Here is a 15,624-nt window from a genome sequence, read left to right on the forward strand (position 1 = left end):
CTCCGGGGGGGTGCACATAGGGGATACCTATGGTACCCCCCCCACATTTCAAAGTGCAACATGACAGGCACCGCTCGGTGCCTGTCATGTTGTGCTTTGAAATGCACAACGTGCATTTTTACCATTGCAGCGGACGGCACTTTCAGCAACGCCTGCTGCAATGGTAAAAATACAGGATGCGCCCGCCAGTGTGGCAGGCGCATCCTAATGGCCAAGGCGGGACCGCCGCTCCGATGGCGGGCGGTCCCGTTTTGCACGGGGATGGCGGGCGGGCAAAGTCCGCCCGCCATCCTAATGGACCCCCAAGTTTTTGAATGAAGGCCAATCCAGTGGGTCACCTTGTTTTTCAACTGAACAAAGGATTCACTCACTCAACTGAACAAAAGATTCACTCACTCAACTGAACAAAAGATTCACACACCATAAGGAGTGGCAACCTGATTTTTTTGACTTGGTACAAGGGACTCGTTTCAAGGAATAATGTTTAGATATGTTCAGTAATGAACCTAAGATGTTTTCTTTTTTTTTAAACAAATCCTTTAGATCTTAAATTATGGACTTGGTGCAAAGGATTATTTTTGAGAAACTAGCAGTCTGAGAGTAAGAGAATTGGATGGTGTAGGGGAATTGGTCTGGTGTATGTGAACCATATCGGCCCTGAGTTTGTATGCAGTGGCTGGGAAGTATTATCCATTAATTTCTTTGGGGAGATTTTTATTTTTTTTATTTTTTCCTGATTGAATACATTTTTGACACTAAGAATAAAAGCTCCTTTAGTTATTTGAATCCGCTCTTGTTGGAGTTAAATAATTTTGTAGTGAGGTCACATGAGTACAGTTATCCTGATAGATGGAGAGTCTTTCTTCATGTTCTGTGCCAGTGGTAGTTTTTGGACTTAATACCGATATGGAGGATAAAGGATCCCTCTTACTTAATTCAGGTTTTTAGATCAGCTCCATTTGCACTCAAATAATTCTAGAAGTGAGGTCATATGAGGGTAGTTATTATAACGGACGAGAAGTCTTTCTTCCTATTCGCTGCCTGTGATATTTTTGGTTGCAATGCTTCCAGGTTAGGCCACATGGTAGATGTTTAGCCGGAATACAGTTATGATATATAAGTTTCAACAAAATGGCACCCAAATACATGCAAGTGAGAGTACTGAGGAGGTTTTGCCTATACAGCTTTATTGCTCGTAAGGGTACCAATAGGAGATGCAGCCTGTGTGCTGGGTTTAAAAAGGAATTGGATTATCTTTCTGCAATGCATGCTCCAAATATTGAAGAGGAAATGTAGTTACTCATAACAAGATAATACTTTGATGCAATTTCTAATGGTATAAGGACAATATTGTTCTATTGAATATACTATTATATAGGTAAAAATTTCCAGTGTAATAAGGGCATTGTTTTTGACCATTTGCAGAGACTATTAATTAATATCTGTAGTGTTAATCATTATGTAGTATTTACAAGGAGCACATTTTTTTGACAATGATGCTCAGTGGAAATTGCATCTGTTTTTTTCAGAAATTATGATGTTAAATGGAACCCTAGTAAAATAATATTCAGAATAATAATTAGAATAAAACAACATACATCCAGCTAGCGTGAAGACAAAAATCTGCTTAGATGGTCTCGAATAACATCTTTATTGGCAATCTGTGTAAGGTAGATACAGTTTATCATTTATATGTGGTTTTGATATTCTTATCTTTGTAGATATTGCAATGGTCCAATGAAAAATATATTTGAAAGAAAATATCTGACGTGAAAACGTTAGGCTAAATTGTTTATATGAACTATCAGGTATGAATTCATATGTTAGTGATTGTTATGTGAAGGTAATTGGTGTCCCTATTTTTGAGATCAGTCTTACTTTATGTGATTATGGAGTTGAGAATTTGAATCTGTATTTAGATAAATATGAGATTGTATTTAACAGAATGGTCTGATATTAATTTCAATTGATAATGAACTCATGTAGGATTGATCTATATTATTAGGAATACGTTTAATTGTGGAGCTACAGTGACATAGAGATGGAATAATTGATTATAAAAGTGATGTAATTGGTAGAAATCTGTCAAATAGGCATCATTCTTTCTATTTTTGATTATAATTTTTATTTTTTCTATTTATAATTTTTTCTCTCTCTTTCTATTTTTCCACAACTGATTCCTAATTATATTAAGTTATATTCAATTCTCCCCTTTAATATTTTTAAACCTTTTTCCCTACTTTTCATTCTATGTTTTTAGAACTGATTGGCTCCTCTCTCTCTTGATAGGATCAGACTTGCATGATATTGCATTGAAACTAGTTCATAATATGAATTTCAATTTAGAATGTCAAGGAATTTACCTTGTATGTGTGATTTTAGGTACACTTCTTTGTTGTTCTTTTTTTTATTTAATTAAAGAGTTGTATATCGCACTGGCAAGACCCGCGAGTATCAGAGCCTTTTACAACATTGTCAAAGGCGGTATCAGTCAACATTAATTACAGTCCATAACTGTGTTGAGAATCGAACCATAGATTGACCATGAGAGAAACATACATACATATATAGATCGAAGTCGCTAAGCTTTGGTGCTTAGAGGGGTAAGGGTGCTGATTGAGAACTAGATCCTTTAATTTTCTCTTAAAACTCATGAAGGAAAGGTTAGTCCTGATTTTTTTTTTGTAAAACAGTTTTTATTGCAGAGTCATAGTTACGCAAACATTTGAACTATCCCATCAGTTTCTATGCATTGCTGGTTGTCAGTCACAAATACTATCGTACACAGCCATTTAGCCCACATCCCGAAGGTAGGGCGGCGATATCGAAAAAATTCTCCCAAAAACCAGGTGACACCAGCCCAGCAACATTATACACTTGACAGCAGTATAAGTAGGTTCGTGAAAAAGATCTGCTTTTATTTCCCTACCCATCCAACCCCTCCCCCAACAAAAAACTCTGTTCCCCGGATCACAGTCAAGAGCAATGAGCCGGACCTACAACCGCTACCCTACCCACTGGGATCTAGCTCGCTAGCCCACCACTTCTATCGCTAGGTCTTGACTCGCTCTACTGTCAGTTACATTCTGCCAGCAGCAGTAGTCCATCACCCCCCCCCCACCCCACTCCTAGGGTAGTGTCGTCGGTGTGAGCTAAATTCAGGAGTTTAAACTTGGCAATCAGGAGCTGACAAAACAACAATCATACATTTGTGCATCATCTGGATTCCCACGTTAGTCCTCATCTTCTCGGCTTGCCTCCCGCGACCGGTACTCCTGCAAGGCCACCACTAACCCTTCCCAGGCCCTCGCTGATTCTAGTCCCTTCTCATCATCTTGGCGAGTCGCCTGTCTAAGCCGGACCATACTTTCACACCTAGCCCATTTTTCCAATTCTGTCGCCCAATGTCTACAGGACGGGCCCTCCGACGACTTCCAGTGCCAGGTGATCTCTCTCTGAGCTAAGATTAGTCCTAGGTCTATGAATTTACTGGTGATCTTCGTTTTCTTCGTGTGTGGGAACCACAGTAGCAGGCAGACAGCCTTGTCAAAATTCAGCCGTCTGTCCGTCACCTCTGTCAGCAGGTCCCCCACCTCTGTCCAAAACAAGCCCAGCTTCGGGCAATCCCACATCATATGATCCAGTTCCGCCCCTGCCAAGAAGCACCTCGGGCACGCCGCCCCCTGCACGTGAAAATGCCTCTGAATCTTGCCTGGTGTTAAATAGGCCCTATGTATCACAAAGTAGTGTATTTGCTGGAAGCGGGCATTCCTACAGCCCTTCCACGCCCTTAGGATGTGTCCCCACGTAGCATCCGGTATGGGTTTCCCTACGCTTTCCTCCCATTTCATTTTTAACACCTTCAGGGGGGTCATGCCTTCATGAAGCATTCGGGAATGCAAGCATGTCACCGCCTTGAACGTCCCCGCTGACATCACTACATATTGGCACGCCATCGTGGTCGCTGGTTCAGAGAACCCTACCTTCCAATGCTTTTTAATCGCCGCGGTCACTGCCATATGTAATAGGAAACTCCCAGCCGGGCTACCAAACTGGTCCTGTAATACTCAAAATGGAAGCAACTCGCCATCAGCGTATAAGTCGCCCACCATGTGGAGCCCCAGCTCCTCCCATTCCAGGAGGAGCGACCAGTCCCCTCCATGTGGCAAAGCTGTCAGCATGCCCAGAGGTATTTCCGGGGCATAAGGGCGTCCCACTCCCGCTCGCGCTTGACTCCTATTCCAGCATAACCTTAACGTCTTTTCCTCTAGCGTCAGGCCTCCAGCAGCCAGGTGTTGTTGCAGGACAATATAGGACAGTACATGCCTCTGTATTCCAGTTCCCCTGCGCAGATCCAGCATCCAGATAGATCCACTCCAGGCTGTCAAACGCCTTCTCTATGTCAACAGACAATACCGCTGGCTTGTCACCCATGTCCAAGTCACTACCCAGGACACGTACCAAACGGCGGATATTAGCCGACGTGTTCCGGGTGGGGATAAAACCAGCCTGGTCTTCGTGGATCAGCGTCGTCATATGGGGCAGCAATCTAGTAGCCAAAATACGGCTCAAGATTTTGTAGTCCACTGTCAGCATAGACAGCGGCCTGTAGGCCGTCACATCCGTGCTATCCTTGCCCGGCTTCAGCAGGGGCACTATCAGAGCCTCACGCATAGAGCCAGGCAAACAGCCCCGCTCCAGTGCTTCATTATAAACTGCCAACAACCGAGGCGCCAAGACATCAGCATACACGGCGTAAAATTCAATGGGGAAGCCATCCACCCCGGGGGGCTTCCTCCGCGCCATCTTATTAATAGCCCCCTTAATCTCAGCCAGCGTGATCGCAGCGCCCAGGGCCTTTGCGTCCTTCTCCTCTAGCTGCGGGAACATAGTATCCGCCATATAGTTCGCTATCTCCTCGGGTCCCACCCCCAGTCGACTCCGGTACAGGGTCCCATAATACTCCTCAAAGCGCTTACGGATCGCCATCTGGGAATAGACCACCTCCCCCGATTCCGTCCTCATGCTCAGAATCGGACACCCCCTCCGTTCCGGGTTCGCCAGCCTCGCCAGCAGCGTACCTACTTTGTCGCCTTCATCATGGACCCTCGCCGTATATTGTTTATGGTCGCAGCAGCGCAACCTTTCCGTTTCAGCCGCCACCAACTCCTTAGCCTCAGTAAGCTACGCCTGCACCGCGCCCTGCTCAGGTCTTTGCTGCTCCAATTTCCTCAGTGCTTCCTCCGCCCTCGTGACCTCATTGAGGAGCACCTTCCTGACCCCGCTATGTTTACCAATGCACAGGCCTCTCGCCACCACTTTAAATGCATCCCATTCCAGGCCTCTAGAGGAAGCCGATCCCTCATTGACCACAAAATATGTCTCCACTCCCTCTCGCACCTCAGTCCGGAATACCTGATCTTCCAGCGTGTCCGGGTTCAATCGCCAGTTGGGAACCGCTGTTCTCGCTTGCTGCCAACGGAGGGAAAGCAACTGGGGATTATGATCAGATATGGTCCTAGCTAAGTATTCAGTACTAGATGCCAGGTTGGCGATAGCAGGGTCACATAGGATTGTGTCGATCCGGACATGCAGTTCATGTAGTGCGGAAAAGTAGGAATAATCCCTATAATCTGGGTGCTGCGCTCGCCACACATCTATCAGCCCCCATTCAGTTTGCCAGTCCGTTCGCCGCCGCGCCACCCTACGCACCAAAGATTCAGCAAGCGGTGGATGGGACCTATCCAAGGTGGCATCCATAATGGAGTTAAAGTCGCCTCCCAGTATTAGCGGACCCTCCAAATAATGTGCCAGCGCACCTGATAAGGTGTCAAAAAAGCGAGGCTAGTCCACATTTGGCGCGTAAATGCAGCAGAGCACCACCTCCCTGCCATACAGTCTACCTCTCACACCCACATACCTGCCCTCTGGATCAGTGATTTGGGCCATAACCTGAAACGGAGTACCCGCCCTCACCCAAATCAGTACCCCTCTTGCATAGGCCGAGTACGTTGTGCCAAATACCTGCCCCCGCCAGTGTCGCTGCAGCGCTGCACATTCTGACTTGGAGAGATGGGTCTCCTGGAGTATTGCAATCTGAACCCCACATCTCACCAGATAAGCATGTACTTTATAACGTCTGGACATAGTGTGCAGCCCCCTAACATTCCAAGTGATGCACTTTACATCAGGTAATACTCCCATTGTCATCCTCCCTCAACATTAACCCCATCAAGTTTCTCCAGCTCACACCAGCAGCAATCGCCCCCATCCCCACAACAACCCACAAAACACCCAACTCCCCAACCCCCAGAACATGAACCAATAGTCTCGCATCAGTCCCCATCCAAACCTCAATAAACCTGTAAACAAGTCTACCCTGCAGTAGTCACCACAGGTTGCCTTAAGGGCAAAGAAGAACGCTGCAACTCGCCAATAGGCGGTAGCCCCCGCCTCCGCTCCCCGCTCCATGACCCCACCCAGTGGCATATTGCAACAACAGTAATCAAAAGGGTACCACACAATCCTGCTTCCTCAGTAAGCGACTCCAGGCCATATCGCACAACAGGGACCCCGCGCATCACAGATCATCCGCAGTGCGAGGCGTTACCTCCGGTCCCACATTACTATCCGCATCAGACAGTTCAGTCCCAGATTGTCCCTTGTCGTCTTCCGACGCCAGTTCACCGCTCAGGTCCTCTACCTGTGACCCGGTGATCACCGCCGTCGCTGCCAGTGCTCCCTGCTTGTCCGCCGCCAGTTGCGCCCGCAGCAGGGCCTGTTGCATTCTGTGCCTCTTATGGATGCGTTGCGACTGGCGCACCCTCACCTGTTTGGGCCTACCATCTGCCGTCTTGTCCCTTCGGTCCGTTCCCGCCCTGTAGGACTCAAGCCAAGACCAAGCGTCGTCAGGCGACAGAAAGAACTGTGTCGCACCATCAAGGATAATTCGCAGCTTGGCCGGGAATAGCAGTGAATATTGAATCCCTTCCGATCTCAGTTCCTTTTTAACCGCTAGGTACGAAGCCCTGCGACGCTGAATATCCTGTGTATAGTCCGGGAATATTGTGACCGAACTGTTCTCCACCTTGAAGGGCCCCGTGGAGCGCGCATTTTGGATCAATAAGTCCCTGTCCTTGTAGTGTAGGACACGCGCCACCACCGGTCTAGGAGGACGTCCCAACAAAGGCGGCGCGGCCGGGACCCTGTGCGCCCGCTCAAGAGTAAAGAAGGAGGACAGCCCCTCAGGGGCTACCTGAGTTTTGAACCAGTTCTCCAGGTAGGAAATCATATCCTTCCCCTCAATTTTCTCCGGCAGGCCAACTACCCTGACATTGTTGCGCCGGTTCCTACTTTCCGCGTCCTCCGCTCTCTTCTCCAACGTAGTCAGCCGCTGCAGGGCATCCTCCAGTTTCCACTCAATAGTCACCACTGCTGGTTTCAGATCTCGCACGACCAATTCAGTGTCTTTCACCCTATCCACCAGCTTTGAGTGATCAGCTTTCAGGAGGCCCAGTCCTGTCGCGACCTGGGCAATGTCGTTATGTAAGGAGTCTTTGGTTGTCGTAATGGCCTCTAGAATCTGATCCAGGCGCTTGTTCAGGCGCTTTTCGGATTCCGAGCCCTCCATCAGTTCAGCACTTTCTGGAGCAGTGCCCCGAGCCGCGTCGTCCACTTCTGCGGTCTTCGGTTTCATCTCGGCGGGAATGCCCCTCGCGGAGCCGCCCGCAGGTACCTTCCGCTATGATCAGGCTCAGCCAGGTAGCAACGGTTTCTCTGATCCCCCAGGAAAAGGGTCACCAAGCCATGCCACACTGCGCTCCCATATAGCAGTTAAGTCGCAGCCGTGAAGAAACGCCCGCACTGCTACCCCTGCCTCAGCGCCGCCAAGTTGCTCCGGGGGCCGCTGCGGTTCCTGCGATCTCCCCAGCTTCCCCTCCGAATAGGCCGTTCCGGGCACCCCAGGTGTAGGACCCTGCTCCCGTGGAATTTAGCCCTCACAGTGCGGCTGAAGGTGGGCCTCAGGTCGTACACACCGCGTAGCCTCGGCCTCCAGGGATCGCCTCACCAGATCACAGTGTTCCCCGGGCACTCCTCCGTTGGCTCCGCAGGCGACTGCTCGCGTGCACCCCAGCGTGTCGCAGCAGGCCATAGGTCTCCGGTCTCCACTGCGTCCCCCAGTGCTCCCGAAGAGGCTGCCAGTTGCCACAGTCATAGGACAGCCCCAGTTAAGCAGTCAGTGTACCAGCAGGGGGCTGTATGGCCGCTGCCTCAATACGGGCTCTTATCTCGCCCCCAATCCGTGCACCCAGCTCAACCCATGCAGTGCGCCAGCAATTAAAGGCTCCTCATGTGCCTATCGCCGCAAGATCCATCTGCTCCCTTGCCGAGGTCCCGTCTGTATCATCTACCCAGATGCCGCCGTGTCACCGCCGCCAGGAGCTCCAGGGCCCTCACACGTCCGTTTCTGTCGGGCGCCGCGCCCAGGTCCCGCTCTATGGGTGCCCCGGCTCCCCTCCTTACCGGCCCCCTGGGCGAGTGGCCGCCTATGGAGGTCTTCGTCCTCAGCGCCTCAGATCGCCGCCATTTTGCGCCGCGCAGCGGGGCTGCCAACCGCCGGTCTGCGGCTCGACCTCAAATACGCTCCAGGATCCGCCCAAGCCCGGGCGCCCGCGCTACTCAGCTTTCCTCTCCCAGGCGGTCGGCCATCACCGCCGCGGAGCAGAGCAGACCGAGCGGTCCCGTCCGGCCGCGAGCGCCGCCATCTTAAAGGCTCCTCCTCCAGCCCACTCGGTCCGGGTCCGTGAGGCAGAACGCAGACCTCCGGTCCTCCCTGGAGGCAAACGTAGGCGCGGGATATCGTGCAGAGAGTCCGACCCAACGTCGGTCGACTGCAGCTACAAAAACCCCCCGATTTTCAGGAGTTTTGCGGGATCGAGCGCGGAGCTATCGGCTCACGCCGCCCACTCCATCGGCGCTCAAGCCACGCCCCTAAGGTTAGTCCTGATATATACTGCAAGGGAGTTCCAGATTTATGGGGCCTTGCCCGAGAAAGAGCATGCCAGGACTTTTTGTTTAGGTTTTTGGAGGTGGGGTGAGAAGCTAAATCTCTGGTCTGACCTGTCTTTTAGAGTTTAGCGGCAAAGTAGGCTGCTTACCGGTGTGAAGGACTTTTATAGTGAGATAAGCAGTTTTGAAACAGCAATGAGATTCGATCGGTAGTCACTTTCCATTTTTCAGGGAGGAGCAGATGTGATCATGTCTTTTGACTCTGGTCACCATCCTTGAAGCTGCATTTATTGTGGCTCTCAGGAGGGCTAACTGACACTTCACAGTGCCTATGAGAGAAGCATTTCCTTAATCCAGTATAGACAGAACCAGAGCTTTTGTGGCGGTTTTAAGATCATTCTGTGGAATTAAGGGCTTGACTTTGTTCAGGAGTTTTATGTAGTAGAATACCATCTTCGCTGCATTCTTTATGTGTGAGCTGTAGATATTAAAGAGTGTAAGCGAGAAGACTGAGTCTTGGGGGCCTCCCTGGCTGATATCAGAAGTATCTGAAGTTGAGGTTTTTTAAATTTGTTGGCAGAGATTATGCAGAAATAATGGGACCCATTGCAGAACCAAGCCGTCTGCTCCAAACCGTTAGTGGGAGTTCAGAAGAAGTTTGTGGTCAACCGTGTGAAAGGCCACTGATAGGTCTAAGAGTTTATCCCTGTATGTTGGATAATTGTATAATTGTTTGCTTTTCATACAACTGGTTCCTTATGTAGGTCTGCATTTTTTACAGTGGCCCCTAAAGAAGGGCTGTTTTAATCCCGAAACGCATTGGGCACATCATCAAATGAAGATTTCATATTCATGTTGACCTCAACATAACTGTTATGTTTCTACAATTTAGTTGTTTTTGTTATCACATTCAACAACTGTGTTTGAAATTATTATATCTACTTGCATAGTGACCCAAATAAAGGCTATAACTTCAGAGAGTAATCTCCTAGATTCTCGTGTTTACATTTTATTGCGATTCTCGGTTTACCCAGGATTTATCTACTTTGATTATGTGAAGAATTGTATTATACGCTGTGCTTCCAGAACTCAAGTGAAGAGTCACTTGTATATCTTGTTCAGGATGGCTTCTGCCAGTTCTTTTGCATGCGTGGTTGCTGATCTACAGTTTATGAGCATGCAGTTAGTATTTCTGCTGTTGTTGTACTTCTGAGAGGGGGTGCCATGGGAATATTTATGTGGTGTGCTGGTGGCCTGGTTCTAATTTACTTATTTTTGTTTTATATTATTTACAGCTCTAAAGAAGAGGGTTCTCCCCTCAAACAGTGTTTGCTGGCTGTACTTTTGAATTCAAGAATCTAATAAAGATGTCTTTTAAAAAAATATAAAGAAGATGTGAAGATCAAAAATAACAATTTAAAGTCAAGGTTCATCACATACCTCCTTCTGTTGGACTTTTAACTTAAATGTGACCATTGGGGCAGGTTTAAAGGTGACAGTAACTCTAACCCTGTCATTTTGTGGCTCTTTTCATTAGTTTGCTGGACATATTTCATAGTTTATCCATCTATTTCTTTCTTTTTAAAGTGAGTCTTAGTGTCCAAACCACCCTCTTCTTGTGTTATACGAACTTCACTTTTCCGTCCTGATTCACTTTTCTGTTTTAACATACACCCCTTTCCTACAGTCCTCAGTCGGTCCACTCCTTTCTTAACTTTTACTGTCAGCATCCTGAAAAGAACAGGAAAAAAGGCTATTAGAATATTGACACTGATCTGCCTTTTGAATTTAATATTGGTTCCCAAATTGTATCTACCCTAGTAGTCTCCTAAATTGAAGGATATCCAGGGCTTATTTTTCATTTTCCTTCTGCTTATTTATAGTCTCTGGTACAGCTTTGCCTTGCAGGAACACTCAGTCTCACCTTATGTTTGGAGATGCATTTTACTGGCTAGTCACCCTGCAGTGATGCACCGGCAGTGCAATGGGCTTGTAAATAAACCCCAATGTGTGCAGTATGTGAGGCGATGTGTACAGAAAGGGAGCGAATGTGTGCAGAACCATAGTGGGTATGGAGCCTTGGAAGGAGACCGAGGGCGTAAAGTACACTATCCGAGAAGATGGCTGACACAATCTGTTTTGAATGGAGCTTAGTAAAGAAAGAAGCGAGAAACCAGAAGCAGATGGAGATTTCCTTGAAACTCTTTAAAGCTGTTCAAAGATGGTTTAATCTGGATGTGTGAAGATTACAACATGTCAAATTTGCATATTTTTTTGTCCTTGCTCTCCTTGTGCCCGGCTTTCTTCCATTTCTTCTTCTTTGTGCTTTGTTTTTCACTTTTTGTATTTTTTTGCACCTACTTTTCACAGTCTGTCTTCGTTTACACGTTTGAATTTTCTGCTTGTTTTTCCCTTTTCGCAATTTTTCTCTTCTCTCTTTAACTATTTTCTTTGTACCTGCCTTTCTTTCACATTTCTCCTTTGTTCTCGCTTTCTCTTCATTCTGTTTACCTGTCTCTCTTTTGTGTCCTGCCCTCATGTTTACACTTCTTGTTTTTAGCTTCTTTGTTTTACTCCTTTTTTCCATCTTTTGCTTCAACATCTTTCGTTTCACTCTTCATTTTTATTTCCTTCTCTTGGAATTTCTTTCTATCATGTTCTCCTCTTTACTATTTTTCACACTTTGCCTTGCTTCCCCTTACTTTTTCACTATTTATTTGTTATTGTCTCTTTCACACTCTTCTATTTGCTCTTCCCTCTTGCAGTTCTCGTCTTTGCTACTTTCTTTCTCTGCACCCTTATTCACACTTTCTCTTTGACTTCCCCTTCTTTATGCTTCTCTCTTTAAATTTCCCTTCATGGCCCTTCCCTCCTTTACCCCCTATCTTTGCTCTTCTTTCTCTCTCACGTCTTTTTCTTTTCCCTTCTCTTTCTCACTTTTGTTTCTCTGCTAAGCTCTTCCACTTCCTCCTCTTTGCTCTTCTCTATCACTTGATTCACTTTGCCATTCTATATTTGACTTTTTACTCTTTACTTTTTTCTTTTATTTTTTTCACCTCTTTTCCACTTATTTATGATATATATATTTATCCCACTTTTGCCCATCACTGCGCCTTTCCTTTTTGCCCCTCTCCATTTTCTTTTTTGTCCATGTCTCTCTCACATGCACTCTATTTTTCTCCTTCTTTCTTATCTCATCTCCATATTTGTTTTTGTTTCTTTTACTATCCTACCACTGAACAAATTCATTTTCACATTTCCACTTTTTTTGTATTTCTCAATAATGTTGTTTTTCCATCCCCAGTCTCTTCCTCTTCAGGGGGACCAAGTCATGTGACCCAGGTCCTGCCACCACGGACAGGAAGACCAGACACCCCCGGCCGGTGCTGCCGCCCCGAGACGTGGTTCGGATTGCAGGACCACAGCCCTCTAACCATCCACATCCTCCTGGGTTGTACCTGCTGGAGTCTAGAGCTGTTCTTCCACCTCCACCACCTCCATTGCCCTCTCCGGCTCTCCCTGCCCTCCCACTCATGGAGAACAAGGGCTTCAAGGGAGATGCCACCTGGCCCCCAGCTCAATGCAAGCACTCCCTGGACAAAGAGAAAAAGAAGAAAAAACTCACTACAGTCACCACTACTTCAACCACAGTGACCACAGGCACATCAGCAGTCAAGACGACTACCCCTGCCACAGTGATTGAGATCTCCCCTGACACAACTGAGGTGAATGACTATTACTTGTGGTCCATCTTCAACTTTGTATACCTCAACTTCTGCTGCCTTGGGTTCATTGCCTTGGCCTACTCCCTTAAGGTGAGTCTGGAAGGGATATGTGGAGTGGGATATTTGGGAGGAAGACAAGGTTATATGACAGTAGAATATTGCATGTCCGGAGATGTGAAGGCACAATTGGAAATAGGGAGACAATTAGGGAAGCAAAATCTCGGGAAAAAAGGAAGACACTAGCGGATGAGAAACATTGGAGCAAGGGTCTCCTACAGGTCGATCGCAAGCTACCAATCACTCTCATGCTATTTCTGAATCGCTCATACAATACTTACCTGTCAGATGGTTTCACAATATACTGTTGAACAAAGACTAAAGCAGCATTTTAAAAAAAACAGTGCACTGCTTTATGTGGGGCCTGAGAAGCTGAAGATGCAGGGCCAAGTAGTCCACGCTTTTTTGAAAAATCTCTGTTTCTTTTCTTTCTATTTTCTTTCATTTCCTTTTTTTAGCTACTTCTTTGTTTCCTTCTTTTGCTACATTGCTTTTTTTCTCCGGCCCATCGTTTTATGTTTTGTTAGTTACTTCTTTTTTCTTTTGTGTCCTTTCACTTCTTTCTCTATTTTTGTACTTGTTTCACCCCACTTTCTCTTCTCTCTTTCTCTCTTTCTTCTTTCATTTTCAACTTCTCTTCTTTGTCATTTTGTTCCTGTCTCTTATTTCCATTTTTTATTGTCTTAGTTTCACTTTTTTCTTTCCTTTTATCTTTTCTTCTACTTCCTTCCCTTTCTATCCTTTCTCTTTCCTTGTTACTTCCCTTTTTCTTCTCATCTATCAATCTTTCTTTTCTAACCCTCCTTTCCTGTCTTTCTCTTTTTTCACTTTCATTTAATTCCTTCTGGCTCCATTTTCTCTACTGAATTCCTTTTCAACTTGTACTCTGCTTGCTCTCCTTTTCTCTTTCCTTCCCTCTCTGTTTTATTCTGACTTGCTTCAGCCTTATCTTTTTCTCTCTTTCTCTCTTTCTTTCTCTCTTTCTTTCTTACTCTTGCTACTCTAATTCCTTTTTTCTTTTTTTACTCCTTTTCTCCTTTATTTCTGGTTTCTCCTTTGTTTAACTTGTATTTCTTCATTTCTTTTTCTCTTTATTTTCTAATTCTTTCAGTTATTCTGCTATTTCTCATGTATTTTTCACTAATATTTTCCTTTCCCTTGTCCTCTTCTTTCTTCTGTTTCATTCTCTGAGTGTCTTTCTCTTTCCTGCTTTAATGATCTCACAGGACCTCTCCATTCCTTTCTCTCTCTTATTCACTCCCCTTACCCACTGTTTTTGTGTACTTTTTTCTCTCTTTTACTAGTTTTCTTTGTCTCGCCCTTTCTTTCCTGCTGTCTCTCATTTCTTTCTTCCTCTCCTTATTTTCTCTCTTTGTCTCTTGCTTCTTTCCTTTTTTACTTTCTTGCATGTCCTTTTCTTTCTCACTCTGCGTTCTTTAAATCACTTACTCTCTTTCATTTGTCTTCCATTCTTCATTTCTTTATTTCTATCTTTCTTCTTTTCTTTCTTCCTTCATTTAAAGAATACCAAGGTTCTTAAATCATTCTATTTATAAGTTAATTATTGTCTGACTGCGGCTCAGTGTGCCAGTCACTGCAGAGATATATTTACTTGTAGATAGGTATAAAGCCAGCATGCCCTAACTCGCAAAATGAGAACAGTGTCATCTTTAAACACCTGGACGGAGTTCGCGGTGTTCCACAGAGAGCAAAGAAAACTCCACCGCTCTACGCGGAGCTCTGCAAGTGGCGGATTATGATAGATAAATTCTGTTCGCTGTGCTTTTCAGTGCTAGGTGCTTGTCCGCACTGTACAATCATCGCGAGTGGCACCATGCACAGCGCAAGCGGGCGCGGCTTCCTTCCTGACGCTCGAGTAGAGTTTTACTTGAGCGCCAGCTTTCTCAACCCAAATGGACCTTTTCTCACCGTGAGAGGTCAAGAGCATACACGACTACTCGCAATGAGAAATCTTGACCACCCACGTTGAGAAATCTCGCCGGGAGGTTGATTTTCCACGCTCGCCAACTTGACATTGACGAACGCCGGTAAGGAAAAAACTCTGGTCCGCGAGCTTTGCGTAACGCGGAGTGCTGAAAACTCCACGAGTGGAGCAGAGTTCACCACCCAGACTTAGCTTATCTTATGTTTTGCACACCAAGAAGAAACTGAGTCCAACTTAGACTCTCATCTCTCGGTATGACTCATGATCTATGGACAAAACTGGTCCTTGAGAACCCCACATAATAACATTTGCTATAGAGCTCATGTGTCATTTGTGGAACACACTGTGCAGCACTTGGGGACATAAGATAACATGGGTAGTGGTAAAACACTGAATGTGGTGGATGTTAGTAAATATGCAAGAACATGAGTGTTGATAGATAACACAGAATATAGAAGGCACTGGGATTTGGAAAATAGTGGGGCATTATTGAGAATTTAAAATGTGTATTAGGGAAGGTAAGGGTACATTTGGGGCTGAAAGAAGCTGGAGGTATTCAAGACATTTGAGAATGGAAAGTAGTGGTGGGATATGTGAGACCGTCGGTAGGACATGATATCTAAAGGAAGATATAGGATGCAATGCAGGATTGAAGAATAGCTGGGCTTAAAGAGGGCAATGCTTGGTTAAATTATGGAGAGGTAGCCCTTTTTTCAATCTGATTGCCGAGAAACCAGAGAGGAACCTTCTAATCAACTACCTTTGTAGACTTTGGCACAATAAAACCACCACACAGTAATGTCATGAAAAACTGCGTTTCACATTCTTCAATAACTTAAACATGCTTAGGCAAAGATGCTCTTCACACTATTATGCATCTGTTAATGT

The 15,624-nt window shown here is 45.9% G+C and overlaps 1 protein-coding gene across 1 annotated transcript in view; it reads left to right on the plus strand.

The window, feature by feature from the left end:
* Positions 1-15,624, plus strand: part of IFITM10 (interferon induced transmembrane protein 10) — a 217,991-nt gene that overhangs the window by 48,745 nt on the left and 153,622 nt on the right. The window contains exon 2 of the mRNA XM_078684034.1: positions 12,314-12,824. Within this exon, the coding sequence (XP_078540160.1) occupies positions 12,314-12,824 (511 nt within the window). The remainder of the gene's footprint in view (positions 1-12,313; positions 12,825-15,624) is intronic.

This window comes from Lissotriton helveticus, chromosome 3_1 (assembly GCF_964261635.1).
Source record: "Lissotriton helveticus chromosome 3_1, aLisHel1.1, whole genome shotgun sequence".
Lineage (NCBI taxonomy): Eukaryota > Metazoa > Chordata > Amphibia > Caudata > Salamandridae > Lissotriton > Lissotriton helveticus.